The following is a 19,507-nucleotide window of genomic DNA, read 5'->3' as shown; positions in this document are numbered from 1 at the left end:
TTTTTAGTTGCTATCGTTCAGTCATAAGCAAATGTCTGACTACAATTTAGGATAGTAGAGATAAATAGTTTCCGTTGTTTACATTATAGAATATGTAATAAAAGTGGATATCTCAAAAATCTAGAATCTAATCAAAATCCTTTGTACTTACTTATAACAATGATAAAATAATTTAATAGATTTCAAATTGCAATAACTTTGAAACTAATGTATTCTTTAACGCTTAAGATTTTTAAAATTTTAAAGTTTTCTTGTTGTGAACTGAAGAATATTCGACTGCATTCAAAAGCATAGAATACAATTTAAATAAAAGCTGCAGTTTCATTTTATACATACATCAATGTACAAAAGTACACAAGATTACTACGACTAAATGCATCATTTCAATCTATTTAATTTTTCAAAAATATTGCTAAAATATTCTTTTCTATCTATAACTGTTTTAAAGATATCGCTAGTTCTAGTTATATGGAACACCAAGTATGTACATGAAAGACAAGACTTTCGTCAATGTTTAGTGCACACTCATCTACTGCAATAGAGAAAAGAAAGTGTAAATTTGATATATGAAGATTAGTAATTTTTATACTATATATTTTTTATGCTGAGAGTAGTTATTCATTGTTCTTATCGAATATAATCTTAATTTGTAAAATTATATATTTTTGTGCATCACCTATCTTCTAAACTTCCTTTCGTCGGCCACTGTACATAAACCAAACACTATCATAATTACACCAATCATCTTTTCAGACTGACGTGATGGGAACCTGTGCAACAGAGTTTAACTTCCGCAAGGAAGGTGACTCTCTGATCGTGAACAAGAACAGAAACCTCGCCATGTGTGCATTCCGGGAAAACGTGGACCAGGCGCTCGTATCTGGCAGCATGGACACGGCGGCTGGTTGGAAATCCTCTCCTGTCCTCGGTTCGCAACAATCGATCGAACAACGTTTCAAACGCGGTATTTTAACCAAGGCTGTATCCAAAGAAGTGTACAACCTCGTTCCATTCAGCCACGGAAGCGCCGGTGCCAAGACTACTGTCGAAACTACATTAACCTTAAAGAACGAAAAGAGTGACAATCCCACCGCAGAAGTGTCCCAGCCAAAGTCTATCATCTTCGAAGCTCCACACCCAGTATTGAAATCCTCTCCAGAAGCCATTAACAATGCGTTGAAAGCTGCCAAAACTGAAGTAGCCTCGCGGCGTACCGTGAGACCAGAAGCAGCTGCGAAATTCGCCGATCTTGTGAAGGTTCTCAGGTTAAGCAACAAGAATGACATCCTTTCTGTGTACCGGAAGGTTCGTTCCGACAAAAATGATCAGAAGCTATTACTGGATGCTCTATTTCAAACTGGAAGCGGTGAAGCAGCTGAAGTTGGTGTAGAACTATTGAAGAGCAATGATCTCTCAACTGTCCAGACTCTTCTCTTCTATGCCAGTCTAACTATCATTCGCCATGTTCATCTGCCATCAGTGTCAGCCATAACGACTCTTCTGGACCAGCCTAACCTACCCCGACTTGGCTACCTTGGAGTTGGACAAGTGATCGGCAAGTACTGTCAAGTACATTCCTGTGACAATGTGCCAGAAGTGAAGCAGGCGGTGCACAAGATTCGCGAGAAAGTAGGTAACGGCAAAACCAAGACCAGGGAACAGGAAAACATTGTCGTCTCTGCTCTTAAGGCTCTGGGTAACACTCAGTTCCTTGATGATGCTACCTTGCAGAAATTGGCCAATATCGGTGCTGATAAGAACGTACGAAATCGTGTACGAGTCGCTGCTATTGAAGCTTTGCCAACCAGGTGCACGATGAAGTGGAAGAATATCCTGTTTAAGGTGCTAGCTGATCGAGAGGAAGACAGTGAAATTAGGATCAAGTCTTATTTGTCTATGGTCGCCTGTCCTTGCCCACACACGGCCAATCTTCTGAAAGAGGTTCTAGATAAGGAGACTGTCAATCAAGTAGGATCTTTCATCCAGAGTCACTTGAGAAACCTGAGAGCCTCGACAGATCCTAGCAAACTGAATGCCAAGAATCAGTTTGGACTGATCAAGCCTCGAACAAAATTCCCGGAAGATTTCAGGAAATTCTCCTTCAACAACGAATTATCTTATAAGATGGACTCGCTTGGTATCGGTTCTACCCTTGAGAACAATGTTATATACAGTCAAAATAGCTTTGTGCCACGTTCCACAAACTTAAACATGACAATGGAGCTTTTTGGACGCAACTTCAATTTTCTTGAATTGAATACACGTGTCGAAAATTTGGACAGAGTAATTGAGCACTACTTTGGACCTAAGGGAAAAGTTTGGGAGGTCTTGGACGACTTGCAGACTGAAAGTACCAGTACAGCTACCTCGCTTGGTAAATATATTAAAGAACGGTATGAAAAGATTAGACCTAAACGTGACGTGAAACAGGCAGAATTGGACAAATTCGCGAAGAACGTGCACTTGAGGAACAACGAGGTCGATCAGGAATTAGATGTAGACCTATCTGCCAAATTGTTTGGTGTCGAACTCGCGCACTTGAGCTATCAAGGTGATATCCACAAGCTGAATCCTAAAGCCATCATCGACAAAATCTTCGACAACCTCGAGAAAGGCTTGGACGTTGTCAAGGACTTAGACTACGACTTCGAGAACTGTCTCCAGTTCCTCGACAGTGATTTAGTGTATCCGACCGGTTTGGGAAGCGCATTAAGTCTTGGTCTGACTGGAACGAGCGCACTTCGTTTGAAGACTGGTGGAAAACTAGATCTCAAAGCTATTTTGAATGATCCGAAGAACGCCGAATTTAAACTCCTTACTGAAGCAAGTGTTTCTGTTAACGTCGTCGGAAATATGCTCGTAAAAGCACCTGGGGCCGAATCTGGAATGAAGATTGTTACTACTCTTCATTCAGCTACCAGCAATGAATTGATTGCCTCCGTGTTAGACGGACACGGCATTGATATTCACTATAGCATTCCTGAGAAGACGCAGGAAATCATCAACGTGGAGAGCGAGGTCCTATTCTCCTCTGGAGCCAAAGGAAGTGAATATATAGCTCCTAAATTCCCAAAGGGCAAGGAACACTCCGGCTGCTTCGAACAACTAGCCAGTATTCTTGGTCTAACCATCTGCGGAAAAGTATCATATCCTTACCAAGATCTAAGTACCGTTATCCAAAAACCTCTATTCCCTCTAAGCGGACCAGCCAAATTTGCAATCACTTTGAATAACCCACAAATCAACAAATATCATTTCAAACTTGACCTCAATATCAAAGACGAGAAGAAACGTTCCTTCGAACTTTTACTGGACAATGAAAGTAGTGGATCTAACAAGCGTCTAGCGTTGATCGTCGAAACAGGTGTCGAACCTAACAGGTACATCAAGGCGGCTTTAGACACGCCTATTAAGAAAGCTTCCGTGGAAGCTGTACTTAAGAATACTCCAAAGGAACGTACTGTGAGTGTCACTATTCTTCATGATCAGATGGAGTACTACGGTGTTATAGGGGTAATAGCTAGTGGAAGCAAATACAAGCCTGTGTTGGAGTACAAGGTACCCGAGCATGTCATAAAACTTGTTGGCCCGGGAAAGCTGACATCATACAAATACAATTTGGAAGGCACGATAGATGTATCTGATTACGAAGGTGGTCAAAAGTACGTGTTCGACAAGGTAGCTTTCGTTATTGGCGGTGCAAAAGTAATTGTTGTTGATGGTAATCTCGCATGGACACCTACCAGCATCAACGTGGACACGGTTATCAGTCAAGAATCAGACAGGAACATAGCATTCAAGTTGGATGGCAAGAAGAACAACGACGACTACAAGCTCTCAGTTTCTGCAATTCCAAACGATCCAAACAGTGCATTCAACCTGAATTGGGAGTTCAACAGAGAACCGAATGAAATGGGACAAAAACTCGTGTTCATTTACGGAGCTGATCCAAAGTCTGAGACCAATCGCTTGTCCTTAACACAGAAAGTTGTTTACAAACTAGATCCCAAGGATCTCCTTTGGTCTGTATACAGCGAGCTCACGTATCCGGTGATCAATCTCAAATTGAAGTACGATGGAAAGCTAACCCGCAAATCGATCAATACTGACATCGAAGTGAAATATAAGTTATTCAAGTATGGAACCGAATTATCTGCCAAGAGAGACACAGAGAAACCTGGTGACTACGAAGTTGAACTGGAAGTTGAATTTATGGAAAACAGCATTGAGGTGAAAGGCAAGCGCATCATTCTGGATGAACACAAGAGCCAATTCACCAATTCTCTCGAAATGAAACCAGGTGGCAAATACAGCGCCGATGGGATGGTGATCCATGATATTGGCAAGAACAACGTTAACTTACAACTGGATGGACACTTAAATCTGAATGGAGTGAAGGTGAAAGTTGACACTGGTCTGGAGGCTAGTCCTCAACTTCTTAACTCAGTCATCGAGATGAAAGTCGACGGTGTGACCTACATCAACTTCCAATTGAAGACCAAACATAGTCCAAATCCGAGTGGTACTCTGAGTGTTAACTTGAAGAACTATTTAACAGCTAATGGTCATTACTCTTACAAAGGTGGTAAAGGAGACGCAAACCTGAACGTGGATATTCCTAAGATCAACCGGAAAGTCAAGGCTACCGCTACTTTAACTGTTTCTGGATCTCAACACGTAGGCAACCTCGAGCTTCTGTACGATGCTGAGAAGGATCCTAGCAAACGTCTCAAAGTGTCCACTGTATCTGATATCACAAAGACGTCCGTAGACACGAAGAACGTGATAGAGTTCTTGAAATACAAGTTGGAAGCGAACGCCAAAGGTCAGTTACAAGGTACCCTACAGGATGGCCAGTTACAACTAGAAGCTGACGTTACTTTACCCAATGGTCGACACCTCGTGTACAAAGGAAAACGTAACAGCGCGAAGAAGGAGAACAAATACGATGTACGCGTGTCGAGTGAATTGGCAGATTACGAACAAAAGGGTGGACCATCGAGGAAATTCATTTACGATACTAACATACAAGATCTTGATCTGGTGGCGATAACGTTCAAAGGAAACGCTAACTTGAAGTACATCGATAAGGACGGAAAGGACGTGCGATTAACATGGAGTGGAAAGAACCTGGAACAACCGGATAAGAGAAAGCTAAGGGAATTGAGCGTAGAATTGGACGGAGCGATTATTCCGAAGAAGCTACAAGCTCAGCTTGGCTGCACTCATGATGCCAATACTGGAACGTACAACGTCAAGTCGTCTGTCGGAGATGATTTCTCGTTGGCGGTAAGAAATTTCCTGAATTTTTTTCAATTCTAAAGACTATTTTGAACAAATTTGAAACCTAAACATGCGAGTTCTTCCAAATTAAAAAAATTAATAAAGCTAACCATCTAGAGCTCTTAATAAAAGTAACTATATTTAAATAGATATTTTTAATAACTTTTCAACCACTAAATAACATTAAAAATCAGAAAATCAACAAAATTGTAGTTATCAATAATATTAATTGAGATTAATTTCCAATTTTATAGAGCAACGTAAATCTAAGACACGGAAACAATGTCGACAAACCATACAGAGCGGACGGTGTTCTGGAAATGAAATTGCCTAGCGAGAAGCTCCAAAACCTGAAACTCGAGCTCTCCTCAAGTATGTTGGACTCTGATGAGGCGGATATCATGAAAGCTACAGACAATATAAAGCTGACATACAACAACGATCACAAGATTGAATTAGATTCGGAAATCGAGCTGAAAGGATTGAATAAGGACATGGAAGGTCCCAGCGAAGGTCAAGGAAAACTTACTTTGGACATTGTGAATCTTCCTCGTATACAATTATCGAGCAACTACAAATACAATCCAACGCCAGAGAAGAAGACAGCTATGGTGAATTTGGATGGCCAGTTTGGAGAGAAAGCAATTTCGTTTAGATCTGATAACGAATACCTTCCTACAGTCGCTATCGTCAACATCAAGGCTAAAGCCAACTTACTCCATGAGAAATTGCGCAACGTTGATTTGCAACTCGCTTACAAGGTATTTTACGATTTAAGTATTTTTATTTTTCCTTTGATTTTTTAACCTTCTCGTGATCCTCGAATCGTTATATGTCATATGAAATATGAAAGGAATATTTATCAGGGTGGGATAAAACATACGAGAAATATGTATATGTGTAAGAGATGTTAATAAAAAAATTCTTTTGTGCTATTCACAACTTCTAATATAGTGGACTAGAAAATAAGAAAGAATTGCTTGGTCACACAAAACAGACCTCAAAATGAAAAAAATCTGACTAAAGTTTGGAAAATAATGTTAATATAGAAAACTCGACAAAATTTGATAAATTTACTAGCAGGATACTTGTTCATCTAATTTCTTATTTCGTGTGATTTTACAGAGACTGAAAGAAGAAAACAAGCTAACAATCGACAGTAAAGCAGTTGCTGACGGTAACAAATATACTCTAAATGGTGAAATGCAGTATTTGGACACGAACAGTCTGTTCCACGTAACATCTGCATGTCCAAATGGAAAAATCGAGATATTCTCCAAATTCCAAAAGCTCAATGAGAAGGAATACAAAGGTGACTCTAGCATCGATATATCGATAGTATTCTTCTAGAAGGATCACTGCAATTTTGTTTTACAATTTCTCATTCCACTGTTTATAGCATTTAGTATTGTACTTTTATTAGAATAGTTAACTAATAAGATTTGCTGAAGAACTGGCTAACAATTACAAGAATGTAATCAATACTTTTAATTTAAATCTAAAATGGAGGAAAAATAATATTATTAGATTAGATATGTATGAAGTGCGCAATTTTAATTTTCTACATCTTTTTTCTTTCTGATAAATATCTTTATCTTTTTGTAGATCATTTTATACGTTGTTTTAAAATTAAGAATTTTTGTTTAGATTAATTACAAATGGCCAAATTTTTGTATCATGTCACAGGTGAATGGTTAGTGGACACTCCTAAAGGATTCGCGAAGGCTGATGCGCACGTGGATCTCGAAAGCATCGACAATTTCGTGATTAACGCAAACTTTGATAGCGACAAAATCAAACACCGCAAGATCCATGCTGAAATCGCCAACAAGCCAACACCAAAGAACGGCAAACTCATCACCATGACTGTGACCAGCGATGGCAAGAACATCGTAACTGGAAGGTATTCTTCTCAAATTTTTTTATGATCTTTATGAATAGACTGTGGATATTTATGCAAATTTATATTTTTCCGAACGTAATTAACGAAATGGAACGTAATCAAATAGATACTTATTCCGTTTACTATTTATAATTACGTGGGTTTTAATTCCTATATTTTCTCATTCGTTTTTCATATTTTTATGAATGGAATTGAAAGAACGGAATGTAAATATAAATTTACTCTATGCTTTTCTACATTGCACATATAGAATACATATGGAATTTTATTTTTACATACATAAATGCGTCTGTATTTTGGACATCGGTGAAATACAATTCCCTAAAAATTGGCCATTTTATATATGTGTCCTAAAATTTTCCATAAATGCATAAGAAGAAAATCCGCAGTTTATTTATCAATTTAATACAATGTACCCAATCAGGATGTAAATATAGGTACATGTTGTATTATATATCCAGCACAAACTACAAACGTCGCGATGAGGATGGAAAAATCGTGGTGGAGGGTAATGGAAGCATGAAGGTCGGCGATGATACAAGGAGCTCCTCCTTCAAATATACTCGTCAACAATTGAGTCAAGAAAAAGATGGAGAAGTTGGCGTGGCAATAGTGTTGAACGTGAATTTCGAGCCATCCGCCATCGTGGGTGAACTAAAACTATCGAACAAAGAGCTGCACGTGTTCAATAGCTACTGCGAGCAGAACAAGGACTGCGCTCAGTTCAAACTTCAGTCGATTATGAATGTCGAACGTGAGTAATGTTTCCATAGTCTTAAACGTCGTTCAGATTAGGCAGGTGACTTGACTTCAGATTGTATCGGTTCGACTTCAAGTTTAGGTTCATGTCAACATGTCGAGTTATCCGATTTAGAACCGTTCGAGTTCAAGCAACCAAATTGGGATGGCTATTGCAGTGAGAAAAAAAATTCTCAAAATTGTTAGAAAACGAGTTGAAAGAAATGCTCAACTTAGGTCAATCTTAAGTTTCGTGGAAAAAGTTAACGGTAGAAAATGCTGTAAATCGATTCAAAGTGTCTAGAATAATTTCATGATTTATTTTTATTTACTTTAACTATTAATCTAATAATACTTATTACAATTACTAATTTAGTTAAAAGAATAAGAATTTTCAATGAAATTTTGAATGAAACTTCAAATGCTTTATTATTTTTTCAGAAAAAAAATTACTAAAACATCAAGTAACGGTAGAAGTCGATCTGAAGAAGTTCAACGTGCCCGTAGAATTTGGTTTGAAGACCAGGACGGAATTGAAAAACCCGATATTCGACCACAAAACGAATCTCTATCTCCATTCTTCAAAGGACAAGACCGAATACACTTATCAATTATACATTCATCCTAAAGAAGCTGGTAAAAACGAGGAATAATTATTGAAATAATTTCAAACGTTAATGGAACTAATATATTAATAATATTTATGATTACAGCTTCCATTGTATCTTTGCCTTCCCGTGAAATAGCTGCCATTTTCACGTACGATCTACCTAAGACCAAACAGACCGCTTCATACAAGGTCGACGCGTCACTTTATCTGGACAGAAAGAACAAACCATCTGATAAGACCAGTTTGTCTGTCAATGGAGACATTAACATCGACAAGAACAGCATGTCCCTTAATGGAGAAACGAAATTCTCGTATCCAACGCAGTCCAAGGTAAAATTAATATGATACATAATGACGAACAATCACATTTCATTTGTATCTGTATAACTTCGATTCGAAACGCAACATTTTTTATAGAAAATCCAGAATAATCTTTCAAAACGTACACGATGATTCGTACTGTGAATAAAAAATTTTCAATGGAAAATTTAAATTAACTCGCGACCCAGTTACACTTTATCTAAAAATAAAAAAAAGGAAAAGTAAAAATTACGTAGTGAAAAAAGTACAATACAAATGTCGAATATTTTGCGTATTCTCATTTGCAGGACATGATAGTCAAAGGAAATGTGCACTGTAACAGGGAGCAACAACTGTTGAATGCCAATTTGGACATAGACGTGTTCGCCAAGAAAAGTCAGAAGATCACGATTGCGGTGAATGTGCAAAAGCAACAACTTCCAGAAGGCAGAAACCTGACCAGTTCGGTCGAAGTGAATAGCCGTGGTCAGCAATTGAAGCTCGATCTGAAATCTCATTTGACAATATCTACCAAACAAATAGGATTCGGCAATTTCTTCACCTACAATGACGTGAAACAAAAACCAAAAACTTTGGGTGCTCTTTTCTCTGCTGACACAAGCCATGTTTATCTGTTTGTCACTTTACCTGACAAAGAACTGATCAAGGATGACTGGAAGCTGGATATCTCCAAGAACAAGCAAAAGATATACAGAGAACTGTCTCTGTTGGGCGAGGCTCCTCAAGTTATGAGTTACGAGGCCAATAATTTGAACCCATTCAAGTTTGAGACATACTACAAAGGTAAGCTTGATATTTTGACACGGACAGTGCCTGACCCGATAGCTACCTCGCTCCAGTTACCTCGAGTCGTAACTTGGAGTACACGAGGCAAGCAAACCAGTCAGGATGCCCTGTAGTTGCATACGTTTCCAAGTCGTTCCAGATTTACAGAACTCAAAATTATCGAACTTATGAAAATTTGTCAAAAAATTTATGTCGACGCTCGAAAGTTCATCTCAATGTGTGTTCATTTTGAATGCATTAATTTCAGGCAACCCTAAGGTCAAATTTAGCGTTAACGGACAAGTTGTCATTGGTCAACTGGCGGAGATCCACGGAAATGCTATCATAAATGGCGCGAAGAAGGAGCTGTTCCACGGTTTGGTTCATTTGGACGAGAAACAATTCCTCAAACCCGACTTTGGTTTCAACAAAGAAAATGTTGCCGAATTAGTGGTAAGTAAATTTGATTGTCCAGCGATAAATTGAGTTAGGGCAATTTACTAGAGATCGATAGGGATCTTTATTATATTATTGCGATTCTGCGATTCTTTGATCAAATAATGTTTGCGTTTTTCGTAAGAGCGAATTGTTGCTTCTATAGAGATAAACGATAAGTAAACACCGGATGTTTATGCATTTAAATATGAAGAAACGCGCAAAATGCATATAACATACAAAAATATAGAAAATATTCAAAGAAAAGATACTAGCTATTAAATTTGATGGATGAAACAAATCTCTGCTTACGTGTTTCATTTCTCTTTAGAAATAAGAATTTCCATTAACATCCATAGTCTGATTATCATCATTAAATTGTTAATACGATCGATCACACATCGTAAATAAATGTTCGCTATCTACGTTCATTTGACTTTTTACAGCAAATTAAGAAGAATAAGGTTCTCGAGCTTGTGAAGAAATTAAAAGACGTCGACGACTACGCATTGGACCAAGTGAAAGCAGAAGGCACAGACTTCATCGAACATCTGAAAAAGGCGCAACCAAATATGAAGTCACTTTTGGATTATTATCAAACAGAACTGAACAAGATAAAGGACGAACTTAATGCTGACGAGAGCATCAAAGAAATCCAGGCAACCTTGTGAGTATTTTTACGAGATTCTATTTCCTACAGTGACATTTAACATGAGCCAAAGGATATTGCGCATAAAATAGACACTTAATAGTATTCTGTACTAACTTGTGGTGATACAGAAACTATTGCAAATATAATTTAAATATAGTTTAAATATAGTTTAGATTACGTAAAGTCATTTGAACAGTATCACGGTTATCGTTATCAAATAATTTTTTCCTTTTTTTAAACTTACCGATGTTCTTTAATAAATGTGTAATATATGTAGAGAAAAATTAGTTTGAACTATTTTAAATGAAATATTTTATATATTGAAATTGATAACAGTGAAACTTTCATTAGGTGGACAAAATTATTTACTAGTAAAAATATATATAAAACAAATTGAAATAATACTATTGTGTTTGTCTAGTCCATACCAAGCAAAGTATTTGTTTATTTAGTATAAATATTAATGACTTGAAAACTTTATAAACTATGTATTATATAATATTATATTACCTACTATGTAATATATACTACAATAGTCACCAAACGGTGCTAGTATATTCTATGAGTAAAATTAAGAAAAGAGTGTCGTACATTAAGCATAAACTCATAAATGCTACAGTAAAAAATTATAATAAAAATACGAATATAATAACGGATTAGTTCGATAAAACATAAAGATAAATCGGCGATATTTAGTTCCATTTCAGAATATTGCCTCATAAATACAGAATTTATTACATTACGAATTTCTTATTGATTTCCTACAATTTTATCGAACACATTACAAATTCTTTCTGTTAATTCTTATCTAGTAAACTTTGGAATTACTTTTGAAATTACCTAATTGATCTTCCATAAGTTATAGTTTGCTTAACCATTATATTAAAAAAAAACATAATTCACTGTTACTTCGTATTTCTATTATAATACTTTAACAAAGCATTTGTGAGCTTATGTTTATATGACATCTTTTTCTTATTTTCACTTATAGAATATGTTGGTACCATTTCGCTGCAATATCCTGGGACATCGTGTATGTACATATATATTATAGTATTCTATATTAGAATCTATATAGATCTATATTATATATAAGGATAACGTCTATATTAGAATATTAGAAAACTTTTAACTAACTGGTTTTAACTAACTTTTAACTGGTCGAAACCAGAGTTTGAAACTCGAAAGCGGAACCTCATGAAATCTCAAATCTTGGAACGTTTATATCTTTCTTCCTTATTTTCTAAACTGTTAAATTTTTATCAGAAAATTATTTATTGGAAAAATTATAGTAATTAAAATAAGTCTGAAGTCTCGAAACACGGATTTAATTGCATTGTTATTAGTTGAACAGAACTAAATTCGTATAATTACAACATTCTCCTAAGTTATTTATAAAGATTGTCATTTACCTGAGTCTCGGATCACAAAACTAGTAGAAAGTTTCATATGTCTAAAATTCATCCCTAATTAGTGCTAGGATCTATCAAACCAAAATGACTAGTATCAGACTTTTTATCTTTGCAATTACTATAAACATGCGAGTGTTTTTAACGATATCAAAATGCTTGCTTTTCTTGCGATAGAAATATGATTACACGCATTAAGGAATTTTCATTATATTACATTAATTCCAATCAACTACTATGTATGGTATATTTAAATAGATGTTAAAGATCGGTAGTTCCAATGTTAGAATAAGAAGACAAATTAAGGATTACGTGAAATGTTTAAAAACGTTTATTCTTTCTCAAGGCACAAATACTTTGGCGTCCTTGTGACAGCTATCACGGAGATGATGAAAGAGATTGCGAAAGGTCTGGATAAACTTCAAGAACAATTAAACAACATAACGACCAACCTAAAAGAAGCCATGAAGTCGATTTATCCTAAATTGAAGCAATCATACGAGAAGATATTCCATCAAGCTATGGATATCCTCGAGACCTTGGCAAAACTCGCCAATATTTATCTTAACGCGGTTCTTGACTTGATAAATCAGCACCAAAAGGAAATAAATGATAGCATAGGTTTAGTCTCTGGAATAGTTCAAGACGCCGCTAAGGTTGTATTGATAGGATTGGAACAGGCCAAACGAAGCGTCGAAGAATTCTGTAATTTGCTGATAAACGAATTGAAGGCCCTGCCTGTTTACGAAGTGCTGAAGGAGAAATGGGAAGATCTGAAGAACTTTGAGATACCGCACACTATTCTGGCTCCGATCGAAGAGCTGTGCAAGCTCACTAAGAGCATTCTGCCTACTACGGAATTACAGCATCTTGTCGACAGCATTTGCCAGTATGTTTTCAAACACATCAAACAAGAGAAGGTATGTTTCCTCGAGTATACATATGCAAATTTGATAGATTTGATATTCAGAAAAAGTCGCATCTATTAAGTTGTCCAATAAGTTTACACTCTTCGTAATTGTAATGAAGTTTAAAAATGTTTTACGTAACACATACAATATGGACATAAAAGTTTCCTCGTGATAAATGTTAAAATATTTTTATGAGTACGTTGCAAATAAAATCTGATCTAGACTGTTGTTGTCATCTATGAATACGTAATTAGATTAATTCATAACGTAAATTCCATGTTATAATAATAATCTCATCAAACCAACGAAGATTTTAATTTTGACAAATCAAAGAAAAATTGACGAAACTGTTACAGGTCGACGAGGCGAACGAACTGAAGAAGATCTACTCGCAACTCTCGTCCGCGATTCAATCAGTTCTAACTCAGTTGCAAAAACAGTCTTCGTGGGGCAACTTACTCTCCTTCGTTCAAGTCCAACCACTCGATTTCACTCTTTTGTCCAGGCTGCCGGGCATTTCCGCCATCCAATCCTCTGTTGTGAATCTCTTGCGTAACAGAGAGCTACCGACGCCTTTGGATTTGTATCGCGCTTACAGGTAAATAATTTGATAAACGATCTTGTAAAACGTTTAAACGTCTCGCTCTATCCTTTCTATATCGTCCACATTGAAAGGATGGAAACAACGCTCATACTTGAGACTTAAAACTGTATTTTTTGACAACTATAGTTTGAAAATTGACGCAGCAAATACAATTACAGAAATTTTCGTTTGTCATTTAGACCGACCGCACATCTAGAAGATCTCGTACCACCCTTCAGCAAATCAGGAGTAGTCACTCATGGAGGACACTTCTTCACATTTGATGGACGTCATTTGAGCTTGCCCGGTACCTGCACTTATGTTCTAGCACAAGATATGCAGGATGGAAATTTCTCTGTCATAGCAAACTTCAATGGAGGAAATCTGGTCAGCATCACGGTTACCGAACCGAAAGAGAGCATCACCCTCAAGAGCAATGGAAACGTAAGTGAGAAAATCTTCCTCTGACAAATGATTCGTAATTTATAGTAATTTATGAAATCGTCTGCAAAAAGGAAAGTTGAGCGAAATTGCTTAAAAATATCTAAAATTAGAATCGAACTGTTATTAGCTAATAGCTAATTAGTTATTAGCTAATAAAATTCAAAGAGTTCCGCTTTTATCCAATTTCGTCGTAAGGTTAATTTTCTTCTTTTAATTTCCTTTTTACGGTCGATTGAATTTATAGTCGAATCATATTAAAAGTATCAATTAATAATAAATCTGTATTATCGAGGGACATTTAAATACGAGCGTGACTGTTCATTCAGATTCTGATGAACAACAAACCGGCCGAATTCCCAACGAGCACCAAGAATCTGCACGCTTACCTCTTCCCGCCATTCAGCAGCATCAAGTCCGATTATGGTGTCCGAGTTACATGCTCAAGCAAATCACCTATGATTTGCGCCGTTCACGTTTCTGGCTTCTATCTGGGTAAACTCCGTGGAATCCTTGGCGATGGCAACAACGAGCCATACGACGATTTTACTCTGCCCTCTGGAAAGGTATGTGTCTTGTATCACGAGGTCTCTAAAGAGCTTCTGGGCTCGCGGAAATGGATACTCGTGGAAATCGTACGGGCACCAAAGCTCACGTTCCAACCGGAGTATCGTTCGATCTTTAAAGGGAAACGCTTCCATTCGTGAGGTACATTTTCGAAAAGAGCTAACGAGATACGGATTGTTTGGCACTGAAATTACCAACGATTAAGCTACGAAATTTGTGTGAGAAAAGTAACACGAAAGATACACTCTCGTTCATACGTATCAGGATAATTATTAAAATTTAAGTAAATCTGAGAAATCATTAGGAAATTACTAGAAACTTCAAAAATTATTATGTAGTTAGTATGTAAACATTTTAAATAGAACAATAATAATCTTATCCATTTAGAATAGAATTGAAGAATAGAATAACATTAGATTTCTCTTCATTTGTATTTGTCTCGTGTTCGGATAATTAAATAATAGAAATAATTGTTCTATATATAATTCGAAAAGACGAATCTTTTTTGTATTTTTAGATCACCGAAAGTGGATCAGAATTTGGAAACGCGTACAAGCTAAAGGGTGAATGCCCAGAAGCGACTGCAATGGACCACAAACACCATAATCCAGTCTGTACCGACTACTTTACTGGCTCCAATTCGCATTTGAAGTACGTACGCACTTTCTTTTTACATAAAAGAAGTTTATGCTAGCCCGTACCACTTATATTATTTAGTAATTAGATACACAATCTTCTTGAAGTCATAACATTTAACGAAATAACACGAACAACTCTCTCAGGAGTAAAACATGATAACTCTATTTTCTGTTTACAAGTCCCATTTTAAAAATGAACATACTTCGTGTGTGTGTGAACACATCCCTCTATCACATAACTTGACGTTTCTATTTAATATTAAGACAAGATATGTATCTTCTTTAGTTCATCGAACCTTTCAAAAATATTGACCGTTATAAAATTAGTTATCTTGCTTTTTCACAAAATCCTTTCGAACACTTATATCTTTGAACCTAACAAATTTGCATCAAGTTTCGGTGATCTTGCTCTCCTTTTTTGTCATGTGGCATAAAAATAAAAAATCTACGATATCTTTCCTCTATAGTCCAGTAACTTGACCTTGATTGTTAACATTAATTATCGTAATTTAACATTTCCCTTGCAGTTATATCGAACATAGAATTTTATACTTTTCCCACCGAGAAAATCGAAGGTTTCTTCTAATTTAATAAATAATCCTAAATTTTTCATCCGTATTATAAATCACTCGCACTTATACTTTTTTATTTAACTAATATGATACTATTGTAATATCTAATCGAATATTAAATATGAATTAATGAATATTAAATTGAATATTAATTTTAAGTTTTTCTAATATTTGATAAAATATGATTATAGATCTTGCTTCAATATCGTCAATCCAGCACTGTATCGTGAAGCTTGCGACCATGCGACCGCCGTTAATACACCAAACGCAGCTTGCATAATTGCCACAGCTTATCACTATGCTTGTTACGAACAAGGCGTCATGAGCACTCAGCTTCCAACGGCTTGTGGTGAGTTCCCTCTAAAACGTACCATTGACTCTAAACGTTCGAGATAAATGAAGCTAAGTATTTTCTTCCTATTTTCAGTGAGTTGCAAGGTAGGAGCAAACGAAATCGAGGTAGGCGACACGTTCAGCGTGATAGTTCCGAAGAAAGAGGCTGACATTGTTTTCGTAGTCGAACAACAGACACCGAACGACAAAATCTACAAAGAGATGATTGTTCCTTTGATGTCCGAGGTCAGGGAGGAATTGAAACAACAAGGAATTACGTGAGTTGAATTTTCGATTTATCATAGAAACAAATCTTCGAAATCTCTTCTGATTCATATGCCTTTTTTCATTGCATTATGTATATAAAAACATCTACATTTTTTAAAATAATTTCACAGGTAAATAAATATAGAAAATTGTAACAAGTTTAGAAACGATATAGCTACTTATAGTTAATTATGCAGTAATAAGACTATAAAAACAACACCGCGTAATGAAAATTACAAAATTGAAACTATACAAAAATTACCAAAGTTATATTATTCGATAGACATTAGACTGTTTTAGACAAAAGTTATTAAAAATATATATTGGATGCTAATATGCAATATAAAATCAAATTTGATTTGAAGTGTAAAAGTATGCGTACCTAAATCTCATAGTAATATCTCAAACAACTCAATCACAGCCTCAACTAAGTATTAAAAAGAAAATTAGGGAACACCCTTCTTGTCTCCCTTCGTATAGATTTCACTATATTTGACAGACTTTTTCCAGATTAATGTTTACCATTTTTCTTACAATTAATTTTACAGAGATGTGCACATTGGACTCATTGGATTCAGCGAGAATATGAAGCGACCACAACACTACACGTTGAATGGCGACACCAATATCGACGGTGAGGTGAAGAACATGAAGTTCCACGAAAAGAAACCAACAGTTACTTGGCAGGTAATTCTACCTTCTTTAAGGCATTATATAGGGAAACAGTAACTTTTCTCGACACGATAAACGAAGATATTAGATAAACAAAGTTATTTGAAAAGTTCGTAACGGAACTTTAAGTGAAAGATTCGTAGCGTTGTCGGATAAAATGCTGTTGAACGTTGCTTGGAAAACTTGTAGCTAAGTTTAAAGCAATATTTCAGAAATTAGTAATTAAACGTGCCGTTCGATGATATCTATTATACATTAATTTAAAGCTCGAAGCTAGTCCATTTTTTTAACTCCAAGTTAGTATTTTATTAACTACCATAACATAGCAAATTATTTATTAGAACAAGACATAGATCCGAATAAAATTGCAGTATATTTCTTAAAGAAATGTAAACTTGGACGTAACGTAGGCGAAATATGTTCGTATAATGATCGTAATATTAATACAGTTTTTGGAAAATTACGATAAAAGTATAGATAAGTTGTTATTGATATAAAGGATTTAGATCGAGAGACACAAATGTAAAAAGAACAAACAACTTGATCGACAAAAAGAAGTCACCTGTAACGATCAGGTGAAATAATTATCTTGCATTATGATCAAGCAGCATTATTTTCATTGAAAGTTTTAGTAAAAATTCGTCTATTTCGTCTGTAATCTAATACGTCCGATAAATGAGCTAAACGTCCCAGTTAAAATCAAGAGGTATCTTTTTAATAGATCAATTCCTCTTTGATCGAAGCATTTAGGTTCAATTTTTGGCTACATTTAGTTATTTATCAAAAACTTTATAATATCGTGAATATAATTTTTCATAAGCACCAAATACACAACAAAATATCATTGGCTATCAAAAAGGCTACGTTTTTCAGAAGAAGAAATCGAATTATCCTTTCATTTACTCCACAAATGAACGCTTCGAAGCTCATTAAAGAAACATGTGGCAAAAGTAGAGGCTGATGCAATGAACCGAACAGTAAAGATCATTCAAGAGTTCAATTACACTTCCGATCGACGTAATGATCGTTTTTTTACACGCCATTCACCGACATCATTAACTTTTTTCACTAGATGCGCGTAGAAATCACGTGGTCGGCGCCTCGCATGGTTTATACGATTCATTTTCAATAACAAGAAATTGATTCACCGTTCAAAATTGATTTTCCTTGTTGTGACTTAAAATTGGATACGTTTACTAGCAGCTTCCTGAGTTATATAAAACATTATCTCTAAATTGATTGAAAAACAAGAAAATCTGCACGGATAAATACGGGAGAAACTATTCGTGATTCATAGTAGATCGTTGCGCGATGAATATTCTGTCCAGTAAATGAAATCGAAGTCTATTAAACGCGTATTATGTGCTATATTTCAATGTGCTCCGTTTGATGCAACATTTGAACGACGTATGAGCAATTACAAAGCATATCGTTAACTATACAAAATATGTATAGAAGAGTGGCATATCTTAACAATCGCGAACTTTGAGATATGTACAAAAATTAACAGTAAAAGTAATTTGTTTTCTGGAACGAGGTTCCACATTATTTATTTTTATTTCATTTAATAGAAATAGCATTGATAATTAGAATAGAATATATACATGTATATAGTTAATTTCTGTAAATATCTTAAAATTGTTGATTTTTAAGACAATTTTCTACTTCTCTATAATAACAAGAAGTGTCAAAATATAAAAACTACTCTAATTTCTTAGTTAGCAGTTTCTCAGTTAGAGATCCTCAAAACTCAGAGACTATTATCTAAATAATAAACGATAAACAACAATAATCAATTTCTATGCATTCTTTCGCTTCTGGTTTCTTGTTCTTTGATACACTTTAGCACGATCCATAGGATGTCCCGACATTTTTGCAGCTGGCGTGATTTACGTGTAGTAAAAAAGAAAATAACGATTTCTAGGAAGCAAAGTCAGGCGATACGGAGAAGAGGCTTAATTATTTACGCCAGAAATTGGACGTCGAGCTGGGTACATTCAAGTTGACCGACGCTTACGAGACTGCGATTCGATATCCCTTCAGACCTGGTGCGGCCAAGGCCGTAATCGCAGTGATCGCGAACCCTTGCGAGAAGAGTCCTTTCCCTATTTCGGTAAGTAAGACTTTCTATGACGTTAAGTCCTAGTTTAACACGTTCGCTACATACATATAGTTGATGAATAGATAATCCATCATAAAATCGATCAGAAATTGAAAAATAATCGTCAATTATGATCATTAATCATTAGACTCTCTGCGAATAATTATGTAAATTTAAATTTCCTAATAATTAGATCGCGAATTTTTATGCGCTTATAAAAAATATGGAAGTGCAATATTATACAAAATGTACATAATATGGCATGGTACAAGTGTATTGCTTCCTGTGATACTTTTTAAATAAAAC

General features: G+C 35.7%; 1 protein-coding gene across 2 annotated transcripts in view; it reads left to right on the top strand.

Annotated features, from left to right (window-relative positions):
- The window catches only part of Apolpp (retinoid- and fatty-acid binding glycoprotein apolipophorin), a 45,804-nt gene that overhangs the window by 24,474 nt on the left and 1,823 nt on the right, over positions 1 to 19,507 (top strand). Inside the window, exons 5-23 of one of the 2 annotated variants that reach the window (XM_072015713.1) lie at positions 754 to 5,289; positions 5,538 to 6,044; positions 6,409 to 6,595; positions 6,970 to 7,186; positions 7,648 to 7,940; positions 8,366 to 8,560; positions 8,638 to 8,864; positions 9,143 to 9,638; positions 9,889 to 10,073; positions 10,502 to 10,722; positions 12,463 to 13,036; positions 13,384 to 13,625; positions 13,811 to 14,054; positions 14,381 to 14,617; positions 15,136 to 15,269; positions 16,020 to 16,177; positions 16,256 to 16,439; positions 16,977 to 17,115; positions 19,025 to 19,213. In XM_072015713.1, the coding sequence (XP_071871814.1) occupies positions 754 to 5,289; positions 5,538 to 6,044; positions 6,409 to 6,595; positions 6,970 to 7,186; positions 7,648 to 7,940; positions 8,366 to 8,560; positions 8,638 to 8,864; positions 9,143 to 9,638; positions 9,889 to 10,073; positions 10,502 to 10,722; positions 12,463 to 13,036; positions 13,384 to 13,625; positions 13,811 to 14,054; positions 14,381 to 14,617; positions 15,136 to 15,269; positions 16,020 to 16,177; positions 16,256 to 16,439; positions 16,977 to 17,115; positions 19,025 to 19,213 (9,165 nt within the window). Of the gene's footprint in view, positions 1 to 753; positions 5,290 to 5,537; positions 6,045 to 6,408; positions 6,596 to 6,969; positions 7,187 to 7,623; positions 7,941 to 8,365; positions 8,561 to 8,637; positions 8,865 to 9,142; positions 9,639 to 9,888; positions 10,074 to 10,501; positions 10,723 to 12,462; positions 13,037 to 13,383; positions 13,626 to 13,810; positions 14,055 to 14,380; positions 14,618 to 15,135; positions 15,270 to 16,019; positions 16,178 to 16,255; positions 16,440 to 16,976; positions 17,116 to 19,024; positions 19,214 to 19,507 lie in introns of both variants that reach the window. The other variant, XM_072015712.1, reaches the window with a different exon arrangement.

This window comes from Bombus fervidus, chromosome 13 (genome assembly GCF_041682495.2).
Source record: "Bombus fervidus isolate BK054 chromosome 13, iyBomFerv1, whole genome shotgun sequence".
Lineage (NCBI taxonomy): Eukaryota > Metazoa > Arthropoda > Insecta > Hymenoptera > Apidae > Bombus > Bombus fervidus.
This window is presented reverse-complemented; position numbering and strand designations above follow the sequence as displayed.